Source organism: Lithobates pipiens, unplaced genomic scaffold (genome assembly GCF_037356315.1).
Source record: "Lithobates pipiens isolate NorthernLeopardFrog02 unplaced genomic scaffold, aLitPip1_a1.2 Scaffold_18, whole genome shotgun sequence".
Classification (NCBI taxonomy): Eukaryota; Metazoa; Chordata; class Amphibia; order Anura; family Ranidae; genus Lithobates; species Lithobates pipiens.
Genome location: NW_027507758.1, coordinates 631,912,684 through 631,933,505, shown reverse-complemented (window position 1 = coordinate 631,933,505; position 20,822 = coordinate 631,912,684). Strand labels below are relative to the sequence as shown.

The window sequence follows — 20,822 nt, the reverse complement described above, 5'->3', positions numbered from 1 at the left end:
GGTATGTGTCTCTGTTAAGGTCAGTTTATCTCTGCCTCCTCAGCTGTTTTCTGTGTTTAATTAAGGCTGTTTTATCTCCAGCCCTGATGGATCCTTTGGATACCTCACCGCCTGCTAGTGGCCAGCCCTCTCAGAGAAGGTACTTGTTTTTTTGGGTTACCTGCCGGGGGGGGGGGGGGGGGGGCGACAGTGGAACATTAGGGAATGTTCCACTAACACTGCTGGGGTTTTCCCTTTTTCAGCCCTTCTAGGTCTACTCAGCGACGGAGTTCTCACCGAGGAAGTGATTCGTCTAAATCCCACCGCCGGCATTCCTCTTCCAGATCCAGATGACATGATTCTCCTGCAAGATCCAGTCTCCATAGCCGGGAATCTTCCCGCCCTTCAACAGCCTGCCCAGGTAACGCAGCTGAAGGTTTATGCTGGGGATGCAGGACGCAGGTTCCTGCTGACAAGTCCCTTTGTGATGCCTGTTATGTTAAAGCGACAGGTGAAAGGAGTGACTCTGACCAACAGCTGAGGTCTATGGTGGAAAGATTGGTCAAGGACAGTCTAAAGAAATTTGAAGCCCCCCAGTTGTCTCCCTTAGAGTCTCCAAGGTCTCCGGGGAGGGATGCTCAGGCCCAGGACACATGGGATTCCTCGTTGCCTAGCCATCCGTCTGCTGTCCTCTCAGAGAGTGAATCTGAGGAGGAAGAGTCTGGTTCGGGTTTTGACTTTGCCCTGCTCCCTCCCTTGGTCAAAGCTATCAAGGAAACACTGAACTGGGAGGAGCCGGTAGTGGCCCCGGCGAAACAAAGAGAGTTTTTTAAGCAGTTAAAGAAGGAGCGTATTAGCTTCCCTTTCCTCTCAGAGTTGGGAGAAGTGATCTCGGATGATTGGAGTAAGGTAGAGAAAAAGAATTCTCTTCTATCTAAAATTCAGAGACTTTTCCCTTCTAAGGTAAGGACACTCTGGATAGGAGATTTGATTCTGACCTGAAGAGGATCTATCTTACGGCTGGCATGGCCTGTAAGCCGACCCTGGCCTTAGCGGCTCTGTCTAGAGCGATGGAAGTTTGGTCCAATAGTGTTGATGAAACGCTCAGGAATGTTTCTGAAGATCTGGCCAAGAGTTCTCCCATTCAAGAACTAAGACTAGCTTCAGCCTTCTTAGGAGAGGCCTCGATCGATATTATCCGACTGGTGGCTCGAGTTATGCTCTCTTCTGTAATTGCCAGGCGTGCCCTGTGGCTCTGTCCTTGGCTAGCCAATCCTGCTTCTAAGCAGGTTTGGTGCCGTATTCCCTTTTGATGGTTCTTCCCTTTTCAGCAATAAGCTGGATAGTGCTATGACTCGAGCCACTGGGGGTAGGTCGGGATTTCTCCCCCAGGATAGGCACCTGCAGAATCAAAGGAGATTGTTCCCAGGAAAGCAGGGTCAAGATCATGCCAGGGAGGCACGCACTTACAGGCCTGGATGGGAATTTTCCAGATCTTGGAGGTCCAGACAGACATCTCTCAAAAAATTCGCAAAGGGCAGTTCGATGGGGAAAAGGAGCCTACTAAGTCCTTTTGAGATCGTGCCCGTCCAGGTGGTCCGGGTAGGAGCTCGTTTGTTCCGCTTTCGGCACGTCTGGGCGGCCTTGATCCAGGACTTTTGGACCGTCAAGACGGTTTCCTCCGGGCACACGTGGTCGTTCAGCAGTGTCCCCAAACTCAAGTGTGTTCCCACATCCTTTCCGTAGTTGGAAGAAAAAAGACAAATTCTTCTAACCTACATAAAATCTTTGTTGGATCAAGGCGCCGCTATTCCTGTTCCAGACGATCAACGCGGCTTGGGAATGTACTCCCCTCTTTTCCTGGTCCAGAAAAAGAACGGTACGTGGAGACCTGTAATAGACTTGACGCGTCTAAATCGCTTCATAAGAAATTCAAAATGGAAACGCTGTCCACGATTCAACATTCAGGGCAGTCAGGAGACTGGCTTGTCTCAATAGACCTCAAAGACGCCTATTTTCACGTCCCAGTGGCCACAGAGTTCCAACAGTTTATTTGTTTCTCCATTGGCCAGCTTCATTTACAGTTTACCTGCCTTCCTTTTGGTCTGTCAACCTCTCCTCGCACATTCTCGAGGGTCCTTCTAGCAGTTGTAGCATTGTTGAGAGTCAGGAAAATCCGGATTCATCATTATCTGGACGATTTGCTTCTTCTTGCTCAGGACAAGGATTGTCTCTTGAAACACAGGGATCAAGTCATTGCAACCCTCAAGGAACTCGGGTGGCTCCTGAAATTAGAGAAGAGCCAGTTAGTTCCTACACAGTCTCTCGTGTTCCTCTGCGCCCTGTTCAATACGGCAAAAGGTACCATCTCTCTGCCCGAGGAGAAGATTGCAGTAGTACGGGACAGGATCCACCTTACTCTCTCTTCGTCTCGTCTCAGTGCTCTTCATTGCCTAAAGATCATAGGCACCATGGTGTCTACTATACCGATGGTGAAGGGGGCACAGTGGTGGATGCGTCCCTTTCAAATGGGTTTTCTTCGCCAATGGTCGGGAGAAAAGGTCCAGTCCAGCGAAATTACTCAGACCATGAGAGGTTCCCCCCTCTGGTGGCTTCGTCGGGAGAATCTATTGAATTGCCACTCTCTTTTTCCAATCAAATGGATCTCAGTAACGTCAGATGCCAGCAATAAGGGCTGGGGGGCACATTGTCTATCGGAAGTGGCTCAGGGCATTTGGGGTCTTTCCCTCTCGGGGAATAGTGTCAAATGTGTTAGAACTTTGAGCAGCCTACCTAGCGCTGTTGGCATTTCCGCATCTGATAATGGGTGCATCCATAGTCCTCAGGCTGGACAATACGGCTGCGGTCGCATACGTAAGGAAGCAAGGGGGCACCAGAAGTCGGTCTCTGCTGAGGGAAGTGGATCCAATAATGCGTTGGGCCCAGAGGAATCTGGCCAACCTAACAGCAGCTTATGTGCCTGGAGTTCTCAGTGTCCAAGCGGACTTTCTATCACGAGTCCACTTGGACAACAATGAGCGGACCCTTCACGAAGATGTGTTTCAGTGGGTTCTATCCCTGGGGATGTCTCCAGAAGTGGATCTCTTTGCCTCCTGTTTCAACAGGAAGCTAACAAGGTTTTATTCAAGGTTCAAGGATCAGCAGGCCTTCAGGATAAATGCCCTAACAGAGCAGTGGTGGTTCCACAAGGCATACGCCTTCCCTCCAATTCCAATTATCTTTCAGTTCCTGAAGAGACTCAGATGGGAAGAAGTGGAGGTGTTGGCAATAATTCCGCATTGGCCCAACAGGCCTTGGTTTCCTCTCCTATCCCTCCTCAGCTTTCGGGACCCAGTTCCTCTTCCGTCCGGAGGGGACCTGCTCTCCCAGGGGTTGATTCTCCATCCATGCCCGGCTCACCTTCAGTTGAGGGTCTGGTTCTTGAGAGGGGAAGGTTGGAAGCACTGGGGTGTCCTTAGGAAGCCTTTTCCACCCTCTTAAGTGCAAGGAGAAGAAATACTAATAAGATGTATGAACGGATCTGGACCAAATTTTTATCTTATGTGTCCTCCAGAACCAGTTCCTACGTTTTACCCACAGTTCAAGACGTTTTGGGTTTCCTGCAATCAGGCTTGGGCTTACCCTTATCAGTTAGCTCCCTTCGGGTTCAAGTCTTGGCTATTTCCACATTTACAGGGGTTCTGTGGGCTAAGCATGCCCTTATCCAGCAGTTCTTCAAAGGCGCAGAAAGATTGAGGCCCCAGAGAAAGCCCAGATTCCCTAAATGGGATCTGCCTCTAGTGCTGGGCTTCTTTTCTCTTCTCAGTAAGGCTCTTTCCATCAGAGAACTCACCTTGAAAACTGCATTCCTGGTGGCGGTCACCTCGGCGAAACGAGTATCAGAGATTCAAGCTCTAGGAGTCAAGGAGCCTTTTCTAACCTTTTTCCGGACAGAATGGTCCCAGTTCCAAAGTTGGGGTCAAACCCTAAGGTCACTTCGGTTTTTCATGAAAATCAAGAAATCTCTCTACCCTTATTCAGATCCTCGAATTCCTCGGAAATTCATCCTCTTGATGTTGGACGCTCATTAAAGCTCTATTTGGGAGCTACAGCTCCATTCCGGCAGTCAGACTTCCTGTTCGTTCTGTTCTGTTGGAAGAACAAGGGCACTAGAGCATCAGTCAGGTCAATTGCGGCATGGATAGTTCAAGCGATCCAGTAGGCATACAGAGTAAGGGGCTTGGCTCCTCCTCAGGCGGTGTCGGCGTATTCGACCAGAAGTCTTTCTATCTCGTGGGCGGCCTCTCGCCACGTGGCTCCTGATGCGATTTGCAGGGCGGCCTCGTGGTCTTCAATTCACACCTTTATGTCTCATTATTGTGTTGAGCCGGCGGCTCTATCCTCAGTTGACTTTGGAGTCAAAGTTTTGTCGGTTGAAGGTGTCAAATAAATCTTTGTTAAGCAGCCTTTTTGCCCACCCGGGTGTGTTTTGGCGAGTTATTTGCCACACGTAGGCTGCCATGGAGTCTGTCAGGAAAACTGAAAATTTATGTCAAATACTTACCGTAATTTTCCTTTCCTGATGGACTCCATGGCAGCAGGAGTTCCCTCCCAAATGGCTGGAGTAGGATAGTTACCGAACACGGCCTCTGGCAGGGAGCAAAGCTTTATGGGAGTATCGTCCTATAGGGTAATGGAGGCGGGACTAAACCCACACGTAGGCTGCCATGGAGTCCATCAGGAAAGGAAAATTACGGTAAGTATTTGACATAAATTTTCCGTTTTTTTTTTTCAAAATTTTCGCTCTTTTTCCATTTTATATCGCAAAAAATAAAAATCGCAGAGGCAATAAAATACCATCAAAAGAAAGCTCTATTTGTGGGAAGAAAAGGACACAAATTTTGTTTGGGTGCAATTTTGCATGACCGCGCAATTACCAGTTAAAGCAGTGCAGTGCGAAATTGGAAAAAGACCTCTGGTCCTTAAGGTGTTTATTGGTCCGGGGCTGAAGTGGTTAAGGAAGTTCATAGCCAATAGCTGCCCTAGCGTCAGTTTTAGTCCGTCGGACTAGCACACAGACGACCGGAGTTTTTGACCGGACTCGAGTCCGTCGGAAAGATTTGAAGCAAGTTTTATTTCTAGGTCTGCCGGACTTTTGGGAAGAAAAAGTCTGCTGGAGCCCACACACGATCAAATTGTCCAACGGAAAAGTTTGGTCGTGTTTACGCGGCATTAGCTAAAGCTAAATTGTAGACATAAAAAAACCCTAATTAACAAGAATTCAACTACAGGTGAGTCTAATTATTCATTAAACAGGTGTCCAGCAGACAGGTGATTATAAAAGGGCGTTACCTAACAAATAAAACCCCTTCCGGGTTCATGCTGTCAGCAATGGCACTACATGGAGGAGAAATGTCACAAGGCCTGAGAATGAGAAAATTATTTCTTTAGACAAGAAAGATGAAGGCTACAAGAAGGCCAGCAAAGCTTTACTTACAGTCAGAATACTGGAGCAAAAGTGATACAAAAACGTAACGAAGATGGAACTGCAACCATCCCACAGAAACGTCCAGGCCGTCAACAGAAGTTATCACCTCAACAGGAGCGTCTTCTGATAAGAAGGGTTGAAGAAAATCATCATGCCAGTTTACTGCAGTTAGCTAAAGAAGTAGAAAGCAGAACTGGGGTGATTGTTTCCCATGACACAATACGGCATACACTGCAGAGGAATGGCATGCATAGGTGTCGTCCATGGAGGAAGCCTCTCCTAAAGCCTAAAGCCTATACCTTATACTAGAAACCTATCTGTTTGTGAGTATTCAATCCGTTTTTATGAATAAACTTCAATATTGTTGAAAAACTATTACACTATGGGGCTCCCTTCCTTATGTGTTTAACCCCTTACATAAACACCCACCGCCGAGGTACCCCCCCCACGCTGAAGTACTGCTGAGTGACCACATAAAGAGTCCAGTACGGCAGAATAGGGAGGAGACGGCAGGAGACGCCACGACCCGGGGACATAAGAACAGTACCTCGAGGGATAACGATCACCAGGAACCCTGAGGACATATATATCATACGCTGTTACCTTACAGCCCTAAGGTAAGGGGACACCCATATTTCGATCACACAGGACCACGTGGGATACATTCACCATCACTATTACCACCACCGCTTAAGCTGTTACTTTGTAGTGCACAGATATTTAAAGCACCAGCACTGTATGCGATTACTTCGTTACATGCGATTTTCGAGATAATCGCTATCGGGTGTCGCACAAGTTGAATGGACATTTTTAACAAAGATTATTGCTCAATTTTCTGTATTTACTAAGTTTTAAAACATTGTGCACACCCCCTTCTCTTGTTCGGATTATATTTATTTTTTAGTAGGTTCTTTCCTTTCCCCCAACACCAAGATTAATTTATGTGTTTTTTCTATATTTTTTTCTGCTTTGGATTTAATATTCTGTTGTGTTTGATGATAGTATTTAACTGATACTACTCTTTACCACATAGGACACTTGCACATATTCACTCCCCCCCCCCCCTTTTTTTTGCATTTGTCACTTTAATGCGATTTCTTCAGTCACAAGTCAACCATTATTTGCACCATTGTTTTATTTAGTTAGTGACTGTTTTTTGTACATTATATTTTCATATTTGGATGCAATAGATATTTTCACAGACCTATTTTCTGTCTGGCACTGGCACTTTTATGCGACTTTGTCAGTTTGAACAAATCGCATTGGGAATCACCATATATCTTGTCGACTGTTTCATATATATTATTTAAATCACTATATGATGTAGTAGTTACCTGCACGGACCTTCTTTATATCCAGCACTGCCACTTTATGCAACTTCGCTAACCTTATAAAATCGCATTGGGAATTATGTTTTAAACTATTGGAATTTTTTTGAACATTCACATGATTTTTACTCAAAATACTATTACGGTATAGCTGTGAGGGCTCCTCACTATTCTTCAAACACATATTGGCTTTTATGTTCTTATATAGCACCTTTTAGGACGAACGATACTATATTTATTACCTAATTATTTGAGAGCCTAGTGTACCTATTAACCTGTTCCGGCCAGATCTTCCATTATAGTACTGCGCATCACTACTTCTCTGCCCCCTTTTTTTCTTTTATTGGGGTTCTAGTACCCCATCCCAGTGTGTGCAGCGGTACAACAATCAGACTTCTTCCTGATTAGGCGCAGGAATAATTCCCTTTACATTCTGCATGAGTGCTATTGGTGTCGGGGAACTGCATTTCATTGATGGTATCATGAATTTACAGATGTTCTGCTCTATATTGAAAGAGAGGATGCTACTATTACTCTGTGCCCTTGGTCGTCGTCCACTTTTCCAAAATGACAATGATCCAAAACACACATCTAAGGCCACTGTTACATTGCAGAACCTGGTGAAAGTGGTTCAGTGGCCATCTCCTGATCTGAACCCAATCTAACACCTTTGGAAAATTCTAAAAAGAAGAGCATCACTCTCTATCCAGCAGCCAAGGTCTAAAAGAGGTTGTTCTTGAAGACTGGAAAAAGATTGATGTTGTCACCATCTTGTTCATTCCATGCCTAGAAGACTTGGTGCTGTCCTTACAGATCATGGAGGTCATACAAAATTATAGATGCAGTAGTTTTTGTTGTGGGGTGTATTCATTTTTGCATCAACTAATTTGAGTAAAACTGAAAAATTTGCACTCTAAGTTATATTATTAACCTTATTTTCATGTAATCAGCTAAACAAATGTTCTATGAACACAGTTTTGTCACAATGATGGAAATTTGAGTTGTAAGGATCCACCCAGTAAGGCTGTCAGAAACCATGAAATCAAGCCATGACAGAAGTACAGTTAAATCACACTTGTTTAATAATAAAAGTAAAAAGAGCAAACATAGTCAAAACATAGCCAAAGTTCAGTAACCGGATAGTCAGCCAAGCCAGAAGTCAGGGATCAATGTAGTGGAACAGCAAGTGGGATCCGGAGCCAGAAGGGACTTCAGCAAAGCAAGTCTTGAACAGGATCGCAGGAGATAGTTTCTGTGATGTTGACCAAGGCGAATGCAGAGATCCTCTGGACTGGACAGCTTAAGTAGGCAGAACTGAGGAGCAGGATCATCAATAGCTGAGTAACTGTGGATAGATAGGAGCTGGCAATTAGCCGACAGCTGAGTGACCAGCTCAGAGAAAGAAGGGCTGAGCCCAGTCTTGACAAAGGCCCAAGGGTTGCCAACATCCCAATTCAAGGAACCATGTAAAGAAGGTACCCCCCCAAAAATGTACTCTGGGGACTTTAAGGGCAACTAATAAGCAATAGAATTATAATATACACATTTTATTAGAAATGTGGTGCATACATCACCATATAGAAAAATACATAAGAACAATAGCAGACTTGGATCATATGAATATATATTCTTAGTATTGAACCCGACGCGTTTCAGGACAGATAAGGAGTCCTTTCTTCAGAGGCATTCCATACGCAGTGTTTTTACTATATAATAATATAATATGAAACCTAACACAGATTAGAATCAAATTACAAAGACAAAAGAACAGGAGCATTGGCATTGTTAGAAGCAAGTTTGAAAGAACATACCAATCAAAAATGGGATCCTCGCTTTGAGTGCCACCAGATGCCGAGCAAAGGATTGGAAGTGCTCTGGTATCTCACGGGAACCCTGATGGATGGTACAATTGGAGCAATCTTTATCTCTTTTGAGTTTTGTGAACATCCAACAATATTACAGAGGAGGAGGTATTTCAATAAACAACCGACTTTAACAGTCCTGTTAGTTTATTTAGAAATGTATCCACATACCACAGAGGATGAAGAGTATTTCTGTGAAAAGATATACAAGAATCAACCATTAGTAACTTTCAGCGTGCTTTTAGGCAGTGTATTTTGTACTATACATTCTTTTTTATTATTTGGAGCATAAATCTCAATTTTGTTAAATGTTTTAAAATTTTTGGTGTGGAGATGTTTGTCGGGTAGGGCCGCATATTATTATCCACCCTTCCCTGTAGTCATGTTCCTAGTAATTAAAGAAAAAGAGCAACAAAAATGGACTTTGTAGGCACCAATTATAAAAAAAATATATGTATCAATTTATTTATTATACACATAATACAACAATACACATTAAAAACATTATGCAAATGTAGTGCTGGCTTCTGACGAGTAGGCGCTATTGTTTTTGAAAAGTTAAGTTGCCTGAAGCCACAGTTGGGCTTCGGGACTAATTTCTCGAAATTTCTGGTTTCAGTACCAGTCCAGCTGGGTTGCACTGCATTCTCCTTGACTGCAGGTGTCGCTGTCTACGCCGGCAAGAGTAGGAACGCAGTCTAGCTGGGCGCATTGAATGCCACTTATCTCTCTGAACCAGCCCAGTGGGAGTTTTTACCTGCTGTGCATTCTGGGGAGTGGTATTTAAGGTACTGGTGCCATGTTGGCGGGGGATTATTTTCTGTCTGTTTGGTTCTGGTGATCCTCCTGACCCAGCCCCATGGCCCTCCTGGCCTGGGGTGCAGAACTATGCATCCTGTGTCTCGTGGTCGTCTGGTCCGAGGCGACACAACTGCAGGGACAGGCCGAGCGAATTTCGAGGCCTACTGATCCAGGGATGGTCCGGTGCTGTCTCATCTGAAGGGAGAGGCCCAGCAACTGGAGAACCCCAGGGGAGGATTCTTTCAGGAGAAAACGTGCGCAAGGCTGGTTTCTCTGAAGGAGCCTGGAGGCTTAGTTGAAGGACTCAACCTGGATCAACATTCATATGGTATCGCCGGATCAACTGAGAGAAACTTGTACTGTATGTCAGTTCTTTAAATTATCCACATCCCTCAGTAACGCTCAAGTGTATCTCACAAGTCTGTGGCAGAGACTTTGTCGAGCACCCTACCGGCTGCTAGATCTAGTGAGAGAGGTCTATCCGGGGGTTGTTAAATCCAGTTGTGAAACAGTTTTTATTCTCTGGATTTTCTCAAGACTTCCATCTTGCAATCTAAGTGCCTGAACTCACTCCTAACCCTCTACCCTTTATTGAGAGACTTTGTTTTGTTCTAAATAAATAACCCAAAAGAGGATTAATTGTCAGTTTCAACATTCTTTGGGCCATCTACCACAGGATCCCCCAAGACAGAGAAGCAATCAGGTGAGGTAACGGTAAGCCCAAATAAAACCAGCAGCTCCTTCGGGGGCCAGTGCTACACAAATAAAGTGCAAAGAATTATTGGCTAAATCTCTCTATTTAATGAGTACAATGCAGGGACAGAATCCTGTACTCATAGTAGTTAATGCAGGAAAAGCTCTACATGTTTTGCAGTCTTCTTCGGGAGCTTATTAAATATTCTACAGGAGTGAGACACAAAATATATAATATTAAACAATACAAAAATTGGTAAGGAGTCTCAGATTTTTTGCGGTGAGTACCAAAAAGCAATCACAACGGGGGCTACTTTTTGGACCTTTTGGAATTCCATTGTTGGACTTTCATGGCGTGTTGGTGTTGTGAGTTAGACGTGCGGCCGAGTAGGTGCATCTCAGTCCCATTTGGGGCTTTCACTTGTGGTGTCCTGTCCAGGTCTATCAGCCTCAACCCCTTTTCCATCTCCAGTGTGTCATTTCTATCTCCGCCCTTTATTGGACTTTCCAATAGCCACCATCGAGGGGTCCTTTTCCATCTACCTCATCCAGCGTCATTTTGACACTGTCATTTGCGGAGCATCCACTGGGGGGGAAGTTCCTAGCCCTGTGACTTCTGGGGATGCCCTCCTCTCACACACGAAAGCTCATTACAGTTACTTCCATCTACCGCGCATGCGCGTTCGTGTTGGGGTGCACGCGCATCCCTATCCCGGCCGAATCAGCTGTTGCGGTGATTCCACACACCTGATTGGGACGTGTATATAGGGTTGCATAGTTATCCCTATAACACGGCACCTCTCCTAGGCGGCGGTTCGTTCCTGGACTATTCTTTTATCATCAGATTCACATAGAAAAGGTATTTTTATGACACTTTACCCTGGGTACTTTTATAGGGGGATATATATATTTTTTTATAATTGGTGCCTACAAAGTCCATTCTTGTTGCTCTTTTTCTTTCACTATTATCTAGGACATAGTTAGTAAGGTTGAATAAAGACACTAGTCCATCCAGTTCAACCTGAGTGAATGTCTACAATTGTCTCTATCCCTGTACATTGCACACTCAAATCGGTCCCTACCCTCATGGAGCCCACAATCCAAGGTCCCCATTTATATACTAGGGCCAATTTTGGACAGAATCCAATTAACCTACCTGCATGTCTTTGGAGTGTGGGAGGAAACCGGAGAACCCGGAGGAAACCCATGCAGGCACAGGGAGAACATGCAAACTCCAGGCAGGTAGTGTCGTGGTTGGGATTTTTACTGCTAGACGAGAGTGCTAACCACTACACCACTGTGCCGCCCACACAAATATCAATATAAGTATGAATATAAAATGGAGCCATCACAGCAGATCATCAGCTCCATCCATGCCAGTCACCAGTGTGGCATCAAACGGCCTTCACGGGTACATTTCTTTCCTCTGTTGCATTGTATATAGATGTGGAGTAATACTCCATACTAACCTCCTGATCTCCAAGTAATGGAGTGTCTGTCAGAGCCAGCTAGGATCAGGTTTGCCTCGTGGTGGGGTAGTAGCAAGTGAGGATAATGGAGGATCCTCTATTTATATATGTCTCTATAAGGATGCCCACGCATGCGCACACAAATAGTGCGTGGGCGGCGTCATAGGGGATTCTCGTCATCTCCTGTATGGGCATTGCTGTTCAAGAGTGTGTGTGGGGCCAACGATCACGTGGTGCGTGGCGTCGTCGATGGAAACTGTTGCTGCCAACGCCAAGACAGTAGATTATGAAAACAATTCCCTTCCACAGGCGGTGGTCTCAGTTGGGGGGTCGATAGTTTCAAGAAACTATTAGATAAGCACCTGAACGACCACAACATATGGGGATATACAATGTAATACTGACATATAATCACACACATAGGTTGTACTTGTGACTTTTTTCGACCTCCCCTACTATGTAACTAGATGCAGTGTTCTCCAGATAGGGTAGCGCGTCATCAGGGTAGGGACCCGCCCCAATCCATGATGTCCCCCGCCTCCTCCCCCTCTCTCTGTATATCCCTGCACCAGGAGAATGCTGTGACATGAGTCATCGGAGGGACATCGTATCCGAGTTCGCTATGTCTCTCGTATCCGAGTTCGCCATGTCTCCCGGCTCCTCCCCTCTCTCTCCACCTACTCCTGTATTGGGAGAGCGAGAAAGAAAGGAGACACATCTTTGGACGTCATGTATAAGGCCCACCCTAACTTGTGACACTCTCCAGACACTCCCTATCCCTCCATATCTCCTGTGCAGGGAGGGGAAGGGTGGGCCTGAGTGTGGCAGGCTGAGCCTGGCATCTTAATGCAGATCCCGCAGCCCTAAATGGATGGGATTAAGTCCTCTGGCCACACTGCCTCCTCTGGACTGAAGCCATGTGCAATCACATGACCAGCACCAGCCAGGGCAGGACCAAACAGCCATCCCATGTCTACCCATTGTGGAGATGCGACCCCGTGTCACAGGTGCATATGAGCAGTGTATGCCTGATTTTGGTAGGCTTGCTAATTGCACACCTGTGCGCTGGCTTCATAATCATCCCAGGAATAGAGGTCAGTGCTCATCCTTAGAGACAGCTTCGCCCGGCAGACAGGAGTTCTGGCCTAGAAGTCAGGAGGGAGCCAGTGCAGCACGAAGTTGCAAGCACAGAGGTGATGAACGTCCAGTCTGGGGAAGACAGGCCAAGGCCTAAGGTGTAAGGCCTGAGCAGGAGTGCTGTGTTTTTAGCCAGGAAGGCTGAATGCTGGTTGTTCTGAAGCAGGACTGTAATGCTGACTAAGGATGAGCTCAGGCGTGTTCGCAGCTCGCGCAGAGCCTGCCAGGAAGTCGGTACTGCAGAGCACTAATCACAGGCAGTGAGACCTTGTCCTGATTCGCGGCTGCAGAAATCAGGAAATGTCTCACTGCCTGTGATTAGCGCTGTGCAGTGCCGACTTCCTGGTGGGATCGGCACGTGCTGTTTGTGACCCTGCCGGAGCTCATCCTTAATGCTAAATACCCCTGCGAGGGAATGTGCTGTTTATTTTTGAAATTTGTTTCTTGTGAAAAAAAAAATGGGCTGCCATGCCCTTGAAAATGCAGTCGGGATTGACACAATTTCTTTAACTCGGACGCACCACTAGAGCTTAATCACCCCGGATCGTCACACTATCCAAACCACAAAACACCACGCATATGTAACCATAACAGGCCCCAGAGTAATTCACAGCAGCATCCCTACATTATTACTCATCATCATAGCAGAAAATGAAGTAATCCCATCATATCCCCCCAACAAACAAGAGGCTCAAAACATAGTAACTCTCAAAGTCAACAGAGGGATCAGGAGTTCATAAACTCATTGGCAACCCATGTATTGATCATTGACTTCCAAACTTACCTCCAAGGGATTATACGGCCCGAAGATATAGAGCCCAAAACGTGTCAAGCTCAATACTAATAGAATATATATTAATTTGATCCAAGTCTGCTATTGTTCTTATGTATTTTGCTATATGGTGATATATGCACCACATTTTTTACATTTCTAATAAAATGTGTATATTATTATAATTCTATTGCTTATATTAGTTGCCCTTAAAGTCCCCAGAGTACATTTTTTTTTTTGGGGGGGGTACCTCGTTTATATGGTTCAATGTTGGTAATTGTTCTTGTGTTTATTTAGATATTGATTACAATCTTACTTTTCGCATAGTGGTGTACTCATTTATGCTGAGCACTGTATATCCCATAGTTTGTGGACTCTAGAACTTTCCTACAGACTAAATAATATAATATATTTTTACCAAAGAAATGTTGCAGAATACAGTTTGATCTAAATTTATGAAGAAAATTATTTATTTGCAAAATGTTATAGCGAAATTTTTTTAATTTTTTTTTCAAAATTGTGGTATTTTTTAAATTTATATGGCAAAAAACAAATTAAAAAATAAGTATTAAATATCGCCAAAAGAAAGCACTATCTGTCTTAAAAAGTGTTACACGACTGAGTAATTGTCATTCAAGGTGTGCAAACGCTGAAAGCTGAAAATTGGTCTGGACAGGAAGGAGGTGAAAGTGTCCGCTATTGAGGTGGTTAAATGTCCAGCAACCCTCCTATTACCCCCCTCACATCCACATCCTATTATTGTGTGACCAATACCATCCAAATAATTCTTACTTTCATTTCCCAAAGTTATCCGTCTACAAGGAGACCTGTATAGATCAAATGACGGCACCAATGAGGATGGAGGAGGACCGGAGTCACATGACTGAGAAGATACTAAACCTCACCCTGGAGATCATCTACCTGCTGACCGGAGAGGTGAGGAGGATTCTGGGAGATCACATGACATCCCTCTTATCTCTGTTAATAAAACACAGACCTGTCCGGAGAGGTGAGGAGGATTCTGGGATTCTAACATGATATTCCTATTGGTTCCCCAATACAGAGATTTCCTCTTGTGAAGTCAGGTGATCATATGACCATCACAGTGCCTCCATGTGACTCCCTAAAACCTGAGAGACACAACATGGAGAAGATTCTAGAAGTCACCAAGAAGATGATGGAGCTGCTGACAGGAGAGGTGAGCGGTGCTGGGAATTCTGGGACATTATCCAGTAACAGACAAGGGATGTGTCTAGAACATGGACTCATAGAGGTGGTGAGTGGATTTTTTATTATTATTTTTTTTTTACAGTATGTGATATTACAAGATTAACCATTTTTACAAGTGATCTTATATATATTGTATATATTTTTTGGTTTAGGGTGAAGATCTGATAGATATAAAAGTTGAGGTTAAAGCAGAAGAAGAAGAGACATATGTGAGGGATGATGAGAAGGATGGAATAACGGGGACATTTATAGAGGAGGACACTCCTACAGAGATCAGCACAGGTGGGTCATTAACACTAAATACATTCCTCCACCCATACTGCTCACTGATTGGTCCAGAGTAGGGGGTGGGGACTGGGTGATATCAGCCTGTAATCCCCTGGTCACTTTCCTGAGCTGTGTTCCCCATCCTGTATTCCTGGATTTCTCTCCGATAATCTTCCTTCTCTGTGCTGCCGACACAATTTATGTATCTAGACTGGATTTATGGAGCTTCTGGGGTTCAGCTGGCAGTAAAATGTTAATTTTGCTGCCAGCTGAAGGGTCACAAGGGTCTGGTATGGATTTGGAAGGGAACCCCACACCAACCTGATACCCATTTACATAGGGGGCCACCCTTGTTAAAGGGGCTTCCAGATTTTTTAAGCCCCCAGCCCCCAACAACCACAGCCCAGGGTTGTCAGGAAGAGGCCCTTGTCCCCATCAATATGGGGACCACAAGATTTGGGTTGGGTGGGCAGATCCCCCCCTGTCCCTAAGCACCCACCCTCCATGTTAGGGGAATGTATCCTGGTATAGTTCTGAAGGGGGCGCTCGCTTGTCCCCCCTTTTCCTGACCTACCAGGCTACATGCCTGTATAAAGATCTGGAATGGACTGGGGGGGATCCCCATGTCGTCGAGTCATTATCAGTGTGATTTGACCCCTTTTTTTTTTTTTTTTTTCGAAATTTTATTTTTCCTTCAGCGTGCTTCATGCATGCTACAGATGGGCCACTTTACAGGCACATGAAGGGGGCCCCAGGCACTATAAGTAAAGGTATTTACTATTTTTATTGATGCACATTAAGCATAATTAAAGTCGCTGCTCCTTAAAAAATATTGTATATATGAGTACCCAGACCCCCATAAATCTTTTATGGCCAATAACTTGCATATAAGCCTTCAAAATGGCAACTTTTTATTTTTTATGTTCCGTTCCCATAGACTTCAATGGGTTTCACCATTTGGGTTAGAACATTTCCCCTGTTCGGCAGTTCTGCTGTAAACCGAACAGGGAGGTGTTTGGCCCCTCCCTACTCCTGACCCTAACACTATATAATTTATATTGTACATTACATACTCCTGACCCCTGCACTATATACTCTGTTGTATATTACACATACTCCTGATCCCTGCACTATATACTCTGTTGTACATTATATGGTCCTGATACTGTACAGACCTAACTGTTAAACAGAAAGTGATAATGAGGGCATAGTCAATAACCCAATGATGGTGGTCTTGTGTCTTTTGTTGCGACCATTTTCTACCAGCTGAACTTTTTATATCTGATGATTTGATTGGAGAACAGACTTTTACATGTTGATAAATTCCTCAAACTTTGGAACTTTAAACAAAAAGGGATAATGAGGGAGGAGTCAATAACCCAATGATGGTGGTCTTCAGAATCAGTCTAGTCTTTGTCTTGGTTGTTCTCCCCCATCCTCACTCTCTGACCTCTGGTGGGGCTCAGCCCCACTGTTATTCATGACTAAATCATGGACTAAATAAGGAAATGCAGGACTTCTTGTGTTGGGAAGATGACAATCATTGATAGAGGTGGTGGGAACACTCGTCCTTTAAGCCCCTCATCACTGTCACTGAGGGGAGAGGCCCTTCTAAGTGTAGGGGTTAAAAAACCTAATATACAATTGGCAACTCACATGTGTGGGAAAATTAAAAGGCATATCTGTAAGTATAAGTCCTAAGGAAAGTCATCGGTGGAAAGTCACAGTTTCTACGCCCCTGTCTCTGCCGAGCTTTGAGGCCCCACTGATCACCACTGAGATGGAAGAACGGCCGTACAGTGGAAGGAACCAGAGTGAGGCTTGGTGCGTGGATGGCTGGGCGGCGTGAAGAGATGATGTCACCAGAGTGCAGTGCATTTTCAAGCATTCGCGCACTATATATTGCTGCGTATGTTGTGGCAGCTGCGCTCCTTTGGCAAGCAATACCTTGCTTGAGAAAGGAGAGCGGCTGGCACAACATACACAGAGATTGAACTAATTAGGACCTGGAGGATGGGAAAAACAGTTCAATCTCTGTATTTGCGGACAATACTAAGTTAAGCAGGGCAATAACTTCTCCATAGGATGTGGAAACCTTGCAAAAAGATCTGAACAAATGAATGGGGTGGGCGACTACATGGCAAATGAGGTTCAATGTAGAAAAATGTAAGATAATGCATTTGGGTGGAAAAAATATGAATGCAATCTATACACTGGGGGGAGAACCTCTGGGGGAGTCTAGGATGGAAAAGGACCTGGGGGTCCTAGTAGATGATAGGCTCAGCAATGGCATGCAATGCCAAGCTGCTGCTAACAAAGCAAACAGAATATTGGCATGCATTAAAAAGGGGATCAACTCCAGAGATAAAACGATAATTCTCCCACTCTACAAGACTCTGGTCCGGCCGCACCTGGACTATGCTGTCCAGTTCTGGGCACCAGTCCTCAGGAAGGATGTACTGGAAATGGAGCGAGTACAAAGAAGGGCAACAAAGCTAATAAAGGGTCTGGAGGATATTAGTTATGAGGAAAGGTTGCGAGCACTGAACTTATTCTCTCTGGAGAAGAGACGCTTGAGAGGGGATATGATTTCAATAAACCAATACTGTACTGGTGACCCCACAATAGATAAAACTTTTTCGCAGAAAGGAGTTTTTAACAAGGCTCGTGACCACTCATTAAAATTAGAAGAAAAGAGGTTTAACCTTAAACTACGTTGAGGGTTCTTTGCTGTAAGAGCGGCAAGGATGTGGAATTCCCTTCCACAGGCGGTGGTCTCAGTGGGGAGCATCAATAGTTTCAAGAAACTATTATGCCCTGTACACATGAGCGGATTTTTCGTCAAAAAAAAAAACATGGATGGGTTTTCTGACGGAATTCCACTCAAGCTTGGCTTGCATACACACGGTCACACAAAAGTTCTCTGAACTTTTGACCGTCAAGAACACGGTGACGTACAACACTACGACGAGCCGAGAAAATGAAGTTCAATGCTTCCGAGCATGCATCGGAATTTCCACAGACGATCGGAATTTCCGATCGGAACTTTTTCCGAACAAAAAATAGAGAACCTGCTCTCAATCTTTTGCTGGCGGGAATTCTGCCAGCAAAAGTCTGATGGAGCATACACACAGTCAGAATTTCTAACCAAAAGTTCACATCCGACTTTTGCTGGCAGAATTTCTGATTATGTGTATGGGGCTTTAGATAAGCACCTGAATGAAAACAACATACAGGGATATACAATGTACTACTCAGATATAATATCACACCTAGGTTGGACTTGTGTCTTTTTTCAACTCACCTACTATGTAACTATGCATGCTCGGAAACATGTCACACTCCGGTCACATCATCTGCTCACGCTGCGTATCTCCATTAAATTGTTTGTAACTTCTAGACTTAGAGGTACCTTTTTATTTTCAGCCTTGCTGGAATCTGGCTTCTATTCCCATGTAGTGGCAGCCCTTAGTGTATGGACTTATCACATTTATATTTCATAGACGCTCTATGGACTTCCTACATATCAATTAGGTTGTAGTAGAACCTAAGTATTTGCGCCTTTTACTTGTATTACTCCTATAAAAGACAGTTCTCGTTGTTTCCTCACTCTCTGACTAAGGTCCACGAATAAAGAAATTAACTGGTAGGAGATCAGAGGGCCATTTACTAGTTACCTTGAGGGGGGAATTGTAAGATCCTCAGAGACAAAGCTGCCTGATGTGGGCGAAGTCCTGGTTTAGGGGAACCAATCAGCTCATGTCTAGTAATAATCTTTGTATTTCTATTTTAGTAGATGGACGGGAGATGAGGAAAACCTCAGAGGATTGTCTCACTTTGTCTCCAGACTGTAAAGTAGAAGATGAGGACATCACACAGTATAGTCCAGGAGAAAACCCGACTACCTCAAATGTCCATCCGGCACCACACAGTGTAGATGAACCATCGTATTCCTCTTATCCTGAGGAACCTCAGACTGTGAGGGACGGTGCCGTCCTTCCAACAGAGAAGAGGTTTTCCTGTACTGAGTGTGGGAAGGGTTTCCATTTTAAATCCAAACTTAATGAGCATAATAGATCTCACATAGGAGAGAAGCCGTATTCTTGTCCTGAGTGCAGAAAATGTTTTTCAGCGAACTCCAGTCTTCGTAGACATCAGAGGTCTCACACGGGAGAGAAGCCATATTCCTGTCCTGAATGCGGGAAATGTTTCTCAGAGAAGTCCAGCCTTTATAGACATCAGACGTTTCACACGGGGGCAAAGCTGTATTCCTGTCCTGAGTGTGGGAAACGTTTTTCACAGAAGTCTGATCTCTACAAACATCAGAGATTTCACACGGGAGAGAAGCCACATTCCTGTTCTGAGTGCGGGAAATGTTTTTCAGAGACATCCAGTCTTTATAAACATCAGAGATCTCACACAGGGGAGAAGCCATACTCCTGTATGGAGTGTGGGAAATGTTTTTCAGAGACATCCAGTCTTTACAGACATCACAGATCTCACACGGGGGAGAAGCCATATTCCTGTCCTGAGTGTGGGAAATGTTTTTCACAGAAGTGTGATCTCTACAAACATCAGAGATTTCACACGGGAGAGAAGCCACATTCCTGTTCTGAGTGCGGGAGATGTTTTTCAGATAAGTCCAATCTTTCCAGACATCAGAGATCTCACACGGGGGAGAATACAATTTCCTGTCCTGAGTGAGGGAATTGTTCCTCACTGAAGTCTTGTCTTCCTGTACATCAGGGACCCCACACAACCCTTGAGGTGTATTAGTGCCTTGAGTGTGGGAAATGTCTTGTATAAGAATGTTCCTGGACATCACAGCTCTCATGTGGGGAAGAAGCACACCCTGATATACACCTCAGATATACTCCATGGCTGATCTTCATCATGGAAGAAACAGTTGATAAGGAGATCAGAGATCACCAAAGACATGGATGAAGTGTTGTACCGTGTTGGCCATTGATAGCAGTAGAGAAATAAAAATTGAGTCATTACCTTTCATTGGCTGAGTACATTTTGTGGCGTAAGCTTTCACAAACACTTAGAGGTCTATTTAGTTGAATGAATGTGATCAGCATTTGCCCAGCCATAATGAATATTGGATGTATTTTATTTCATACACTGATTTCCTTGGCTCCATCTAGTGGCCATAATGGCGCTTTCAAGTGAAATCGGGACTGTTAATATTACAGGTATAATAAGGGATGGAAGCGTGATAATACAACATGCAGTAGTAAGTGTGTCCTATTACGTACGGGCAGTGCACATGTTGTGGCCAGTCTAGGGACCGTTATTCAAGATGGCAGATAACAGTGTTGGTGCGTGCGTGGAACAGAGTGTAGTAATGAAGTTTCTTGTGAAGGAAGGTGTAAAACCCACGGATATCTACAGAAGACTTCAAGCACAGTACGGTGATGAGACGTATAGGTGTATGTTATATTCTTAATATCTACATTTTAATTGGCTTTATTATACTTTATTTAGAATATAAATTCTCCATTGTGTGAAAGGAAAACTTTGAATCAATTAATCCTATGTTATGACATGCGATAATTGAAAAAGTTGACATTTAAAACCTGTCAGGATTTTGATGAATATTGTATATCATATATATGCTTTTAAAAGATATATTCTTATGTAATTGATACATTGTTTAGTTTTTACTTCCCCACCTCATTATATATATACCGTATATACTCGAGTATAGGCCGACCCGAGTATAAGCCGAGGCCCCCAATTTACCCCCAAAAAACTGGAAAACTTATTGACTCGTGTATAAGCCGAGGGTGA

At 44.4% G+C, this 20,822-nt stretch overlaps 1 protein-coding gene across 1 annotated transcript in view; it reads left to right on the top strand.

Annotated features, from left to right (window-relative positions):
* Positions 1 to 20,033, top strand: part of LOC143989714 (uncharacterized) — a 30,401-nt gene extending 10,368 nt beyond the window's left edge. The window contains exons 2-5 of the mRNA XM_077489988.1: positions 14,337 to 14,465; positions 14,593 to 14,805; positions 14,912 to 15,041; positions 18,820 to 20,033. Coding sequence (XP_077346114.1) covers positions 14,370 to 14,465; positions 14,593 to 14,805; positions 14,912 to 15,041; positions 18,820 to 19,730 — 1,350 coding nt within the window. The 5' untranslated portion in view covers positions 14,337 to 14,369 and the 3' untranslated portion in view covers positions 19,731 to 20,033. The remainder of the gene's footprint in view (positions 1 to 14,336; positions 14,466 to 14,592; positions 14,806 to 14,911; positions 15,042 to 18,819) is intronic.
* The last annotated feature ends 789 nt before the right edge of the window (positions 20,034 to 20,822 follow it).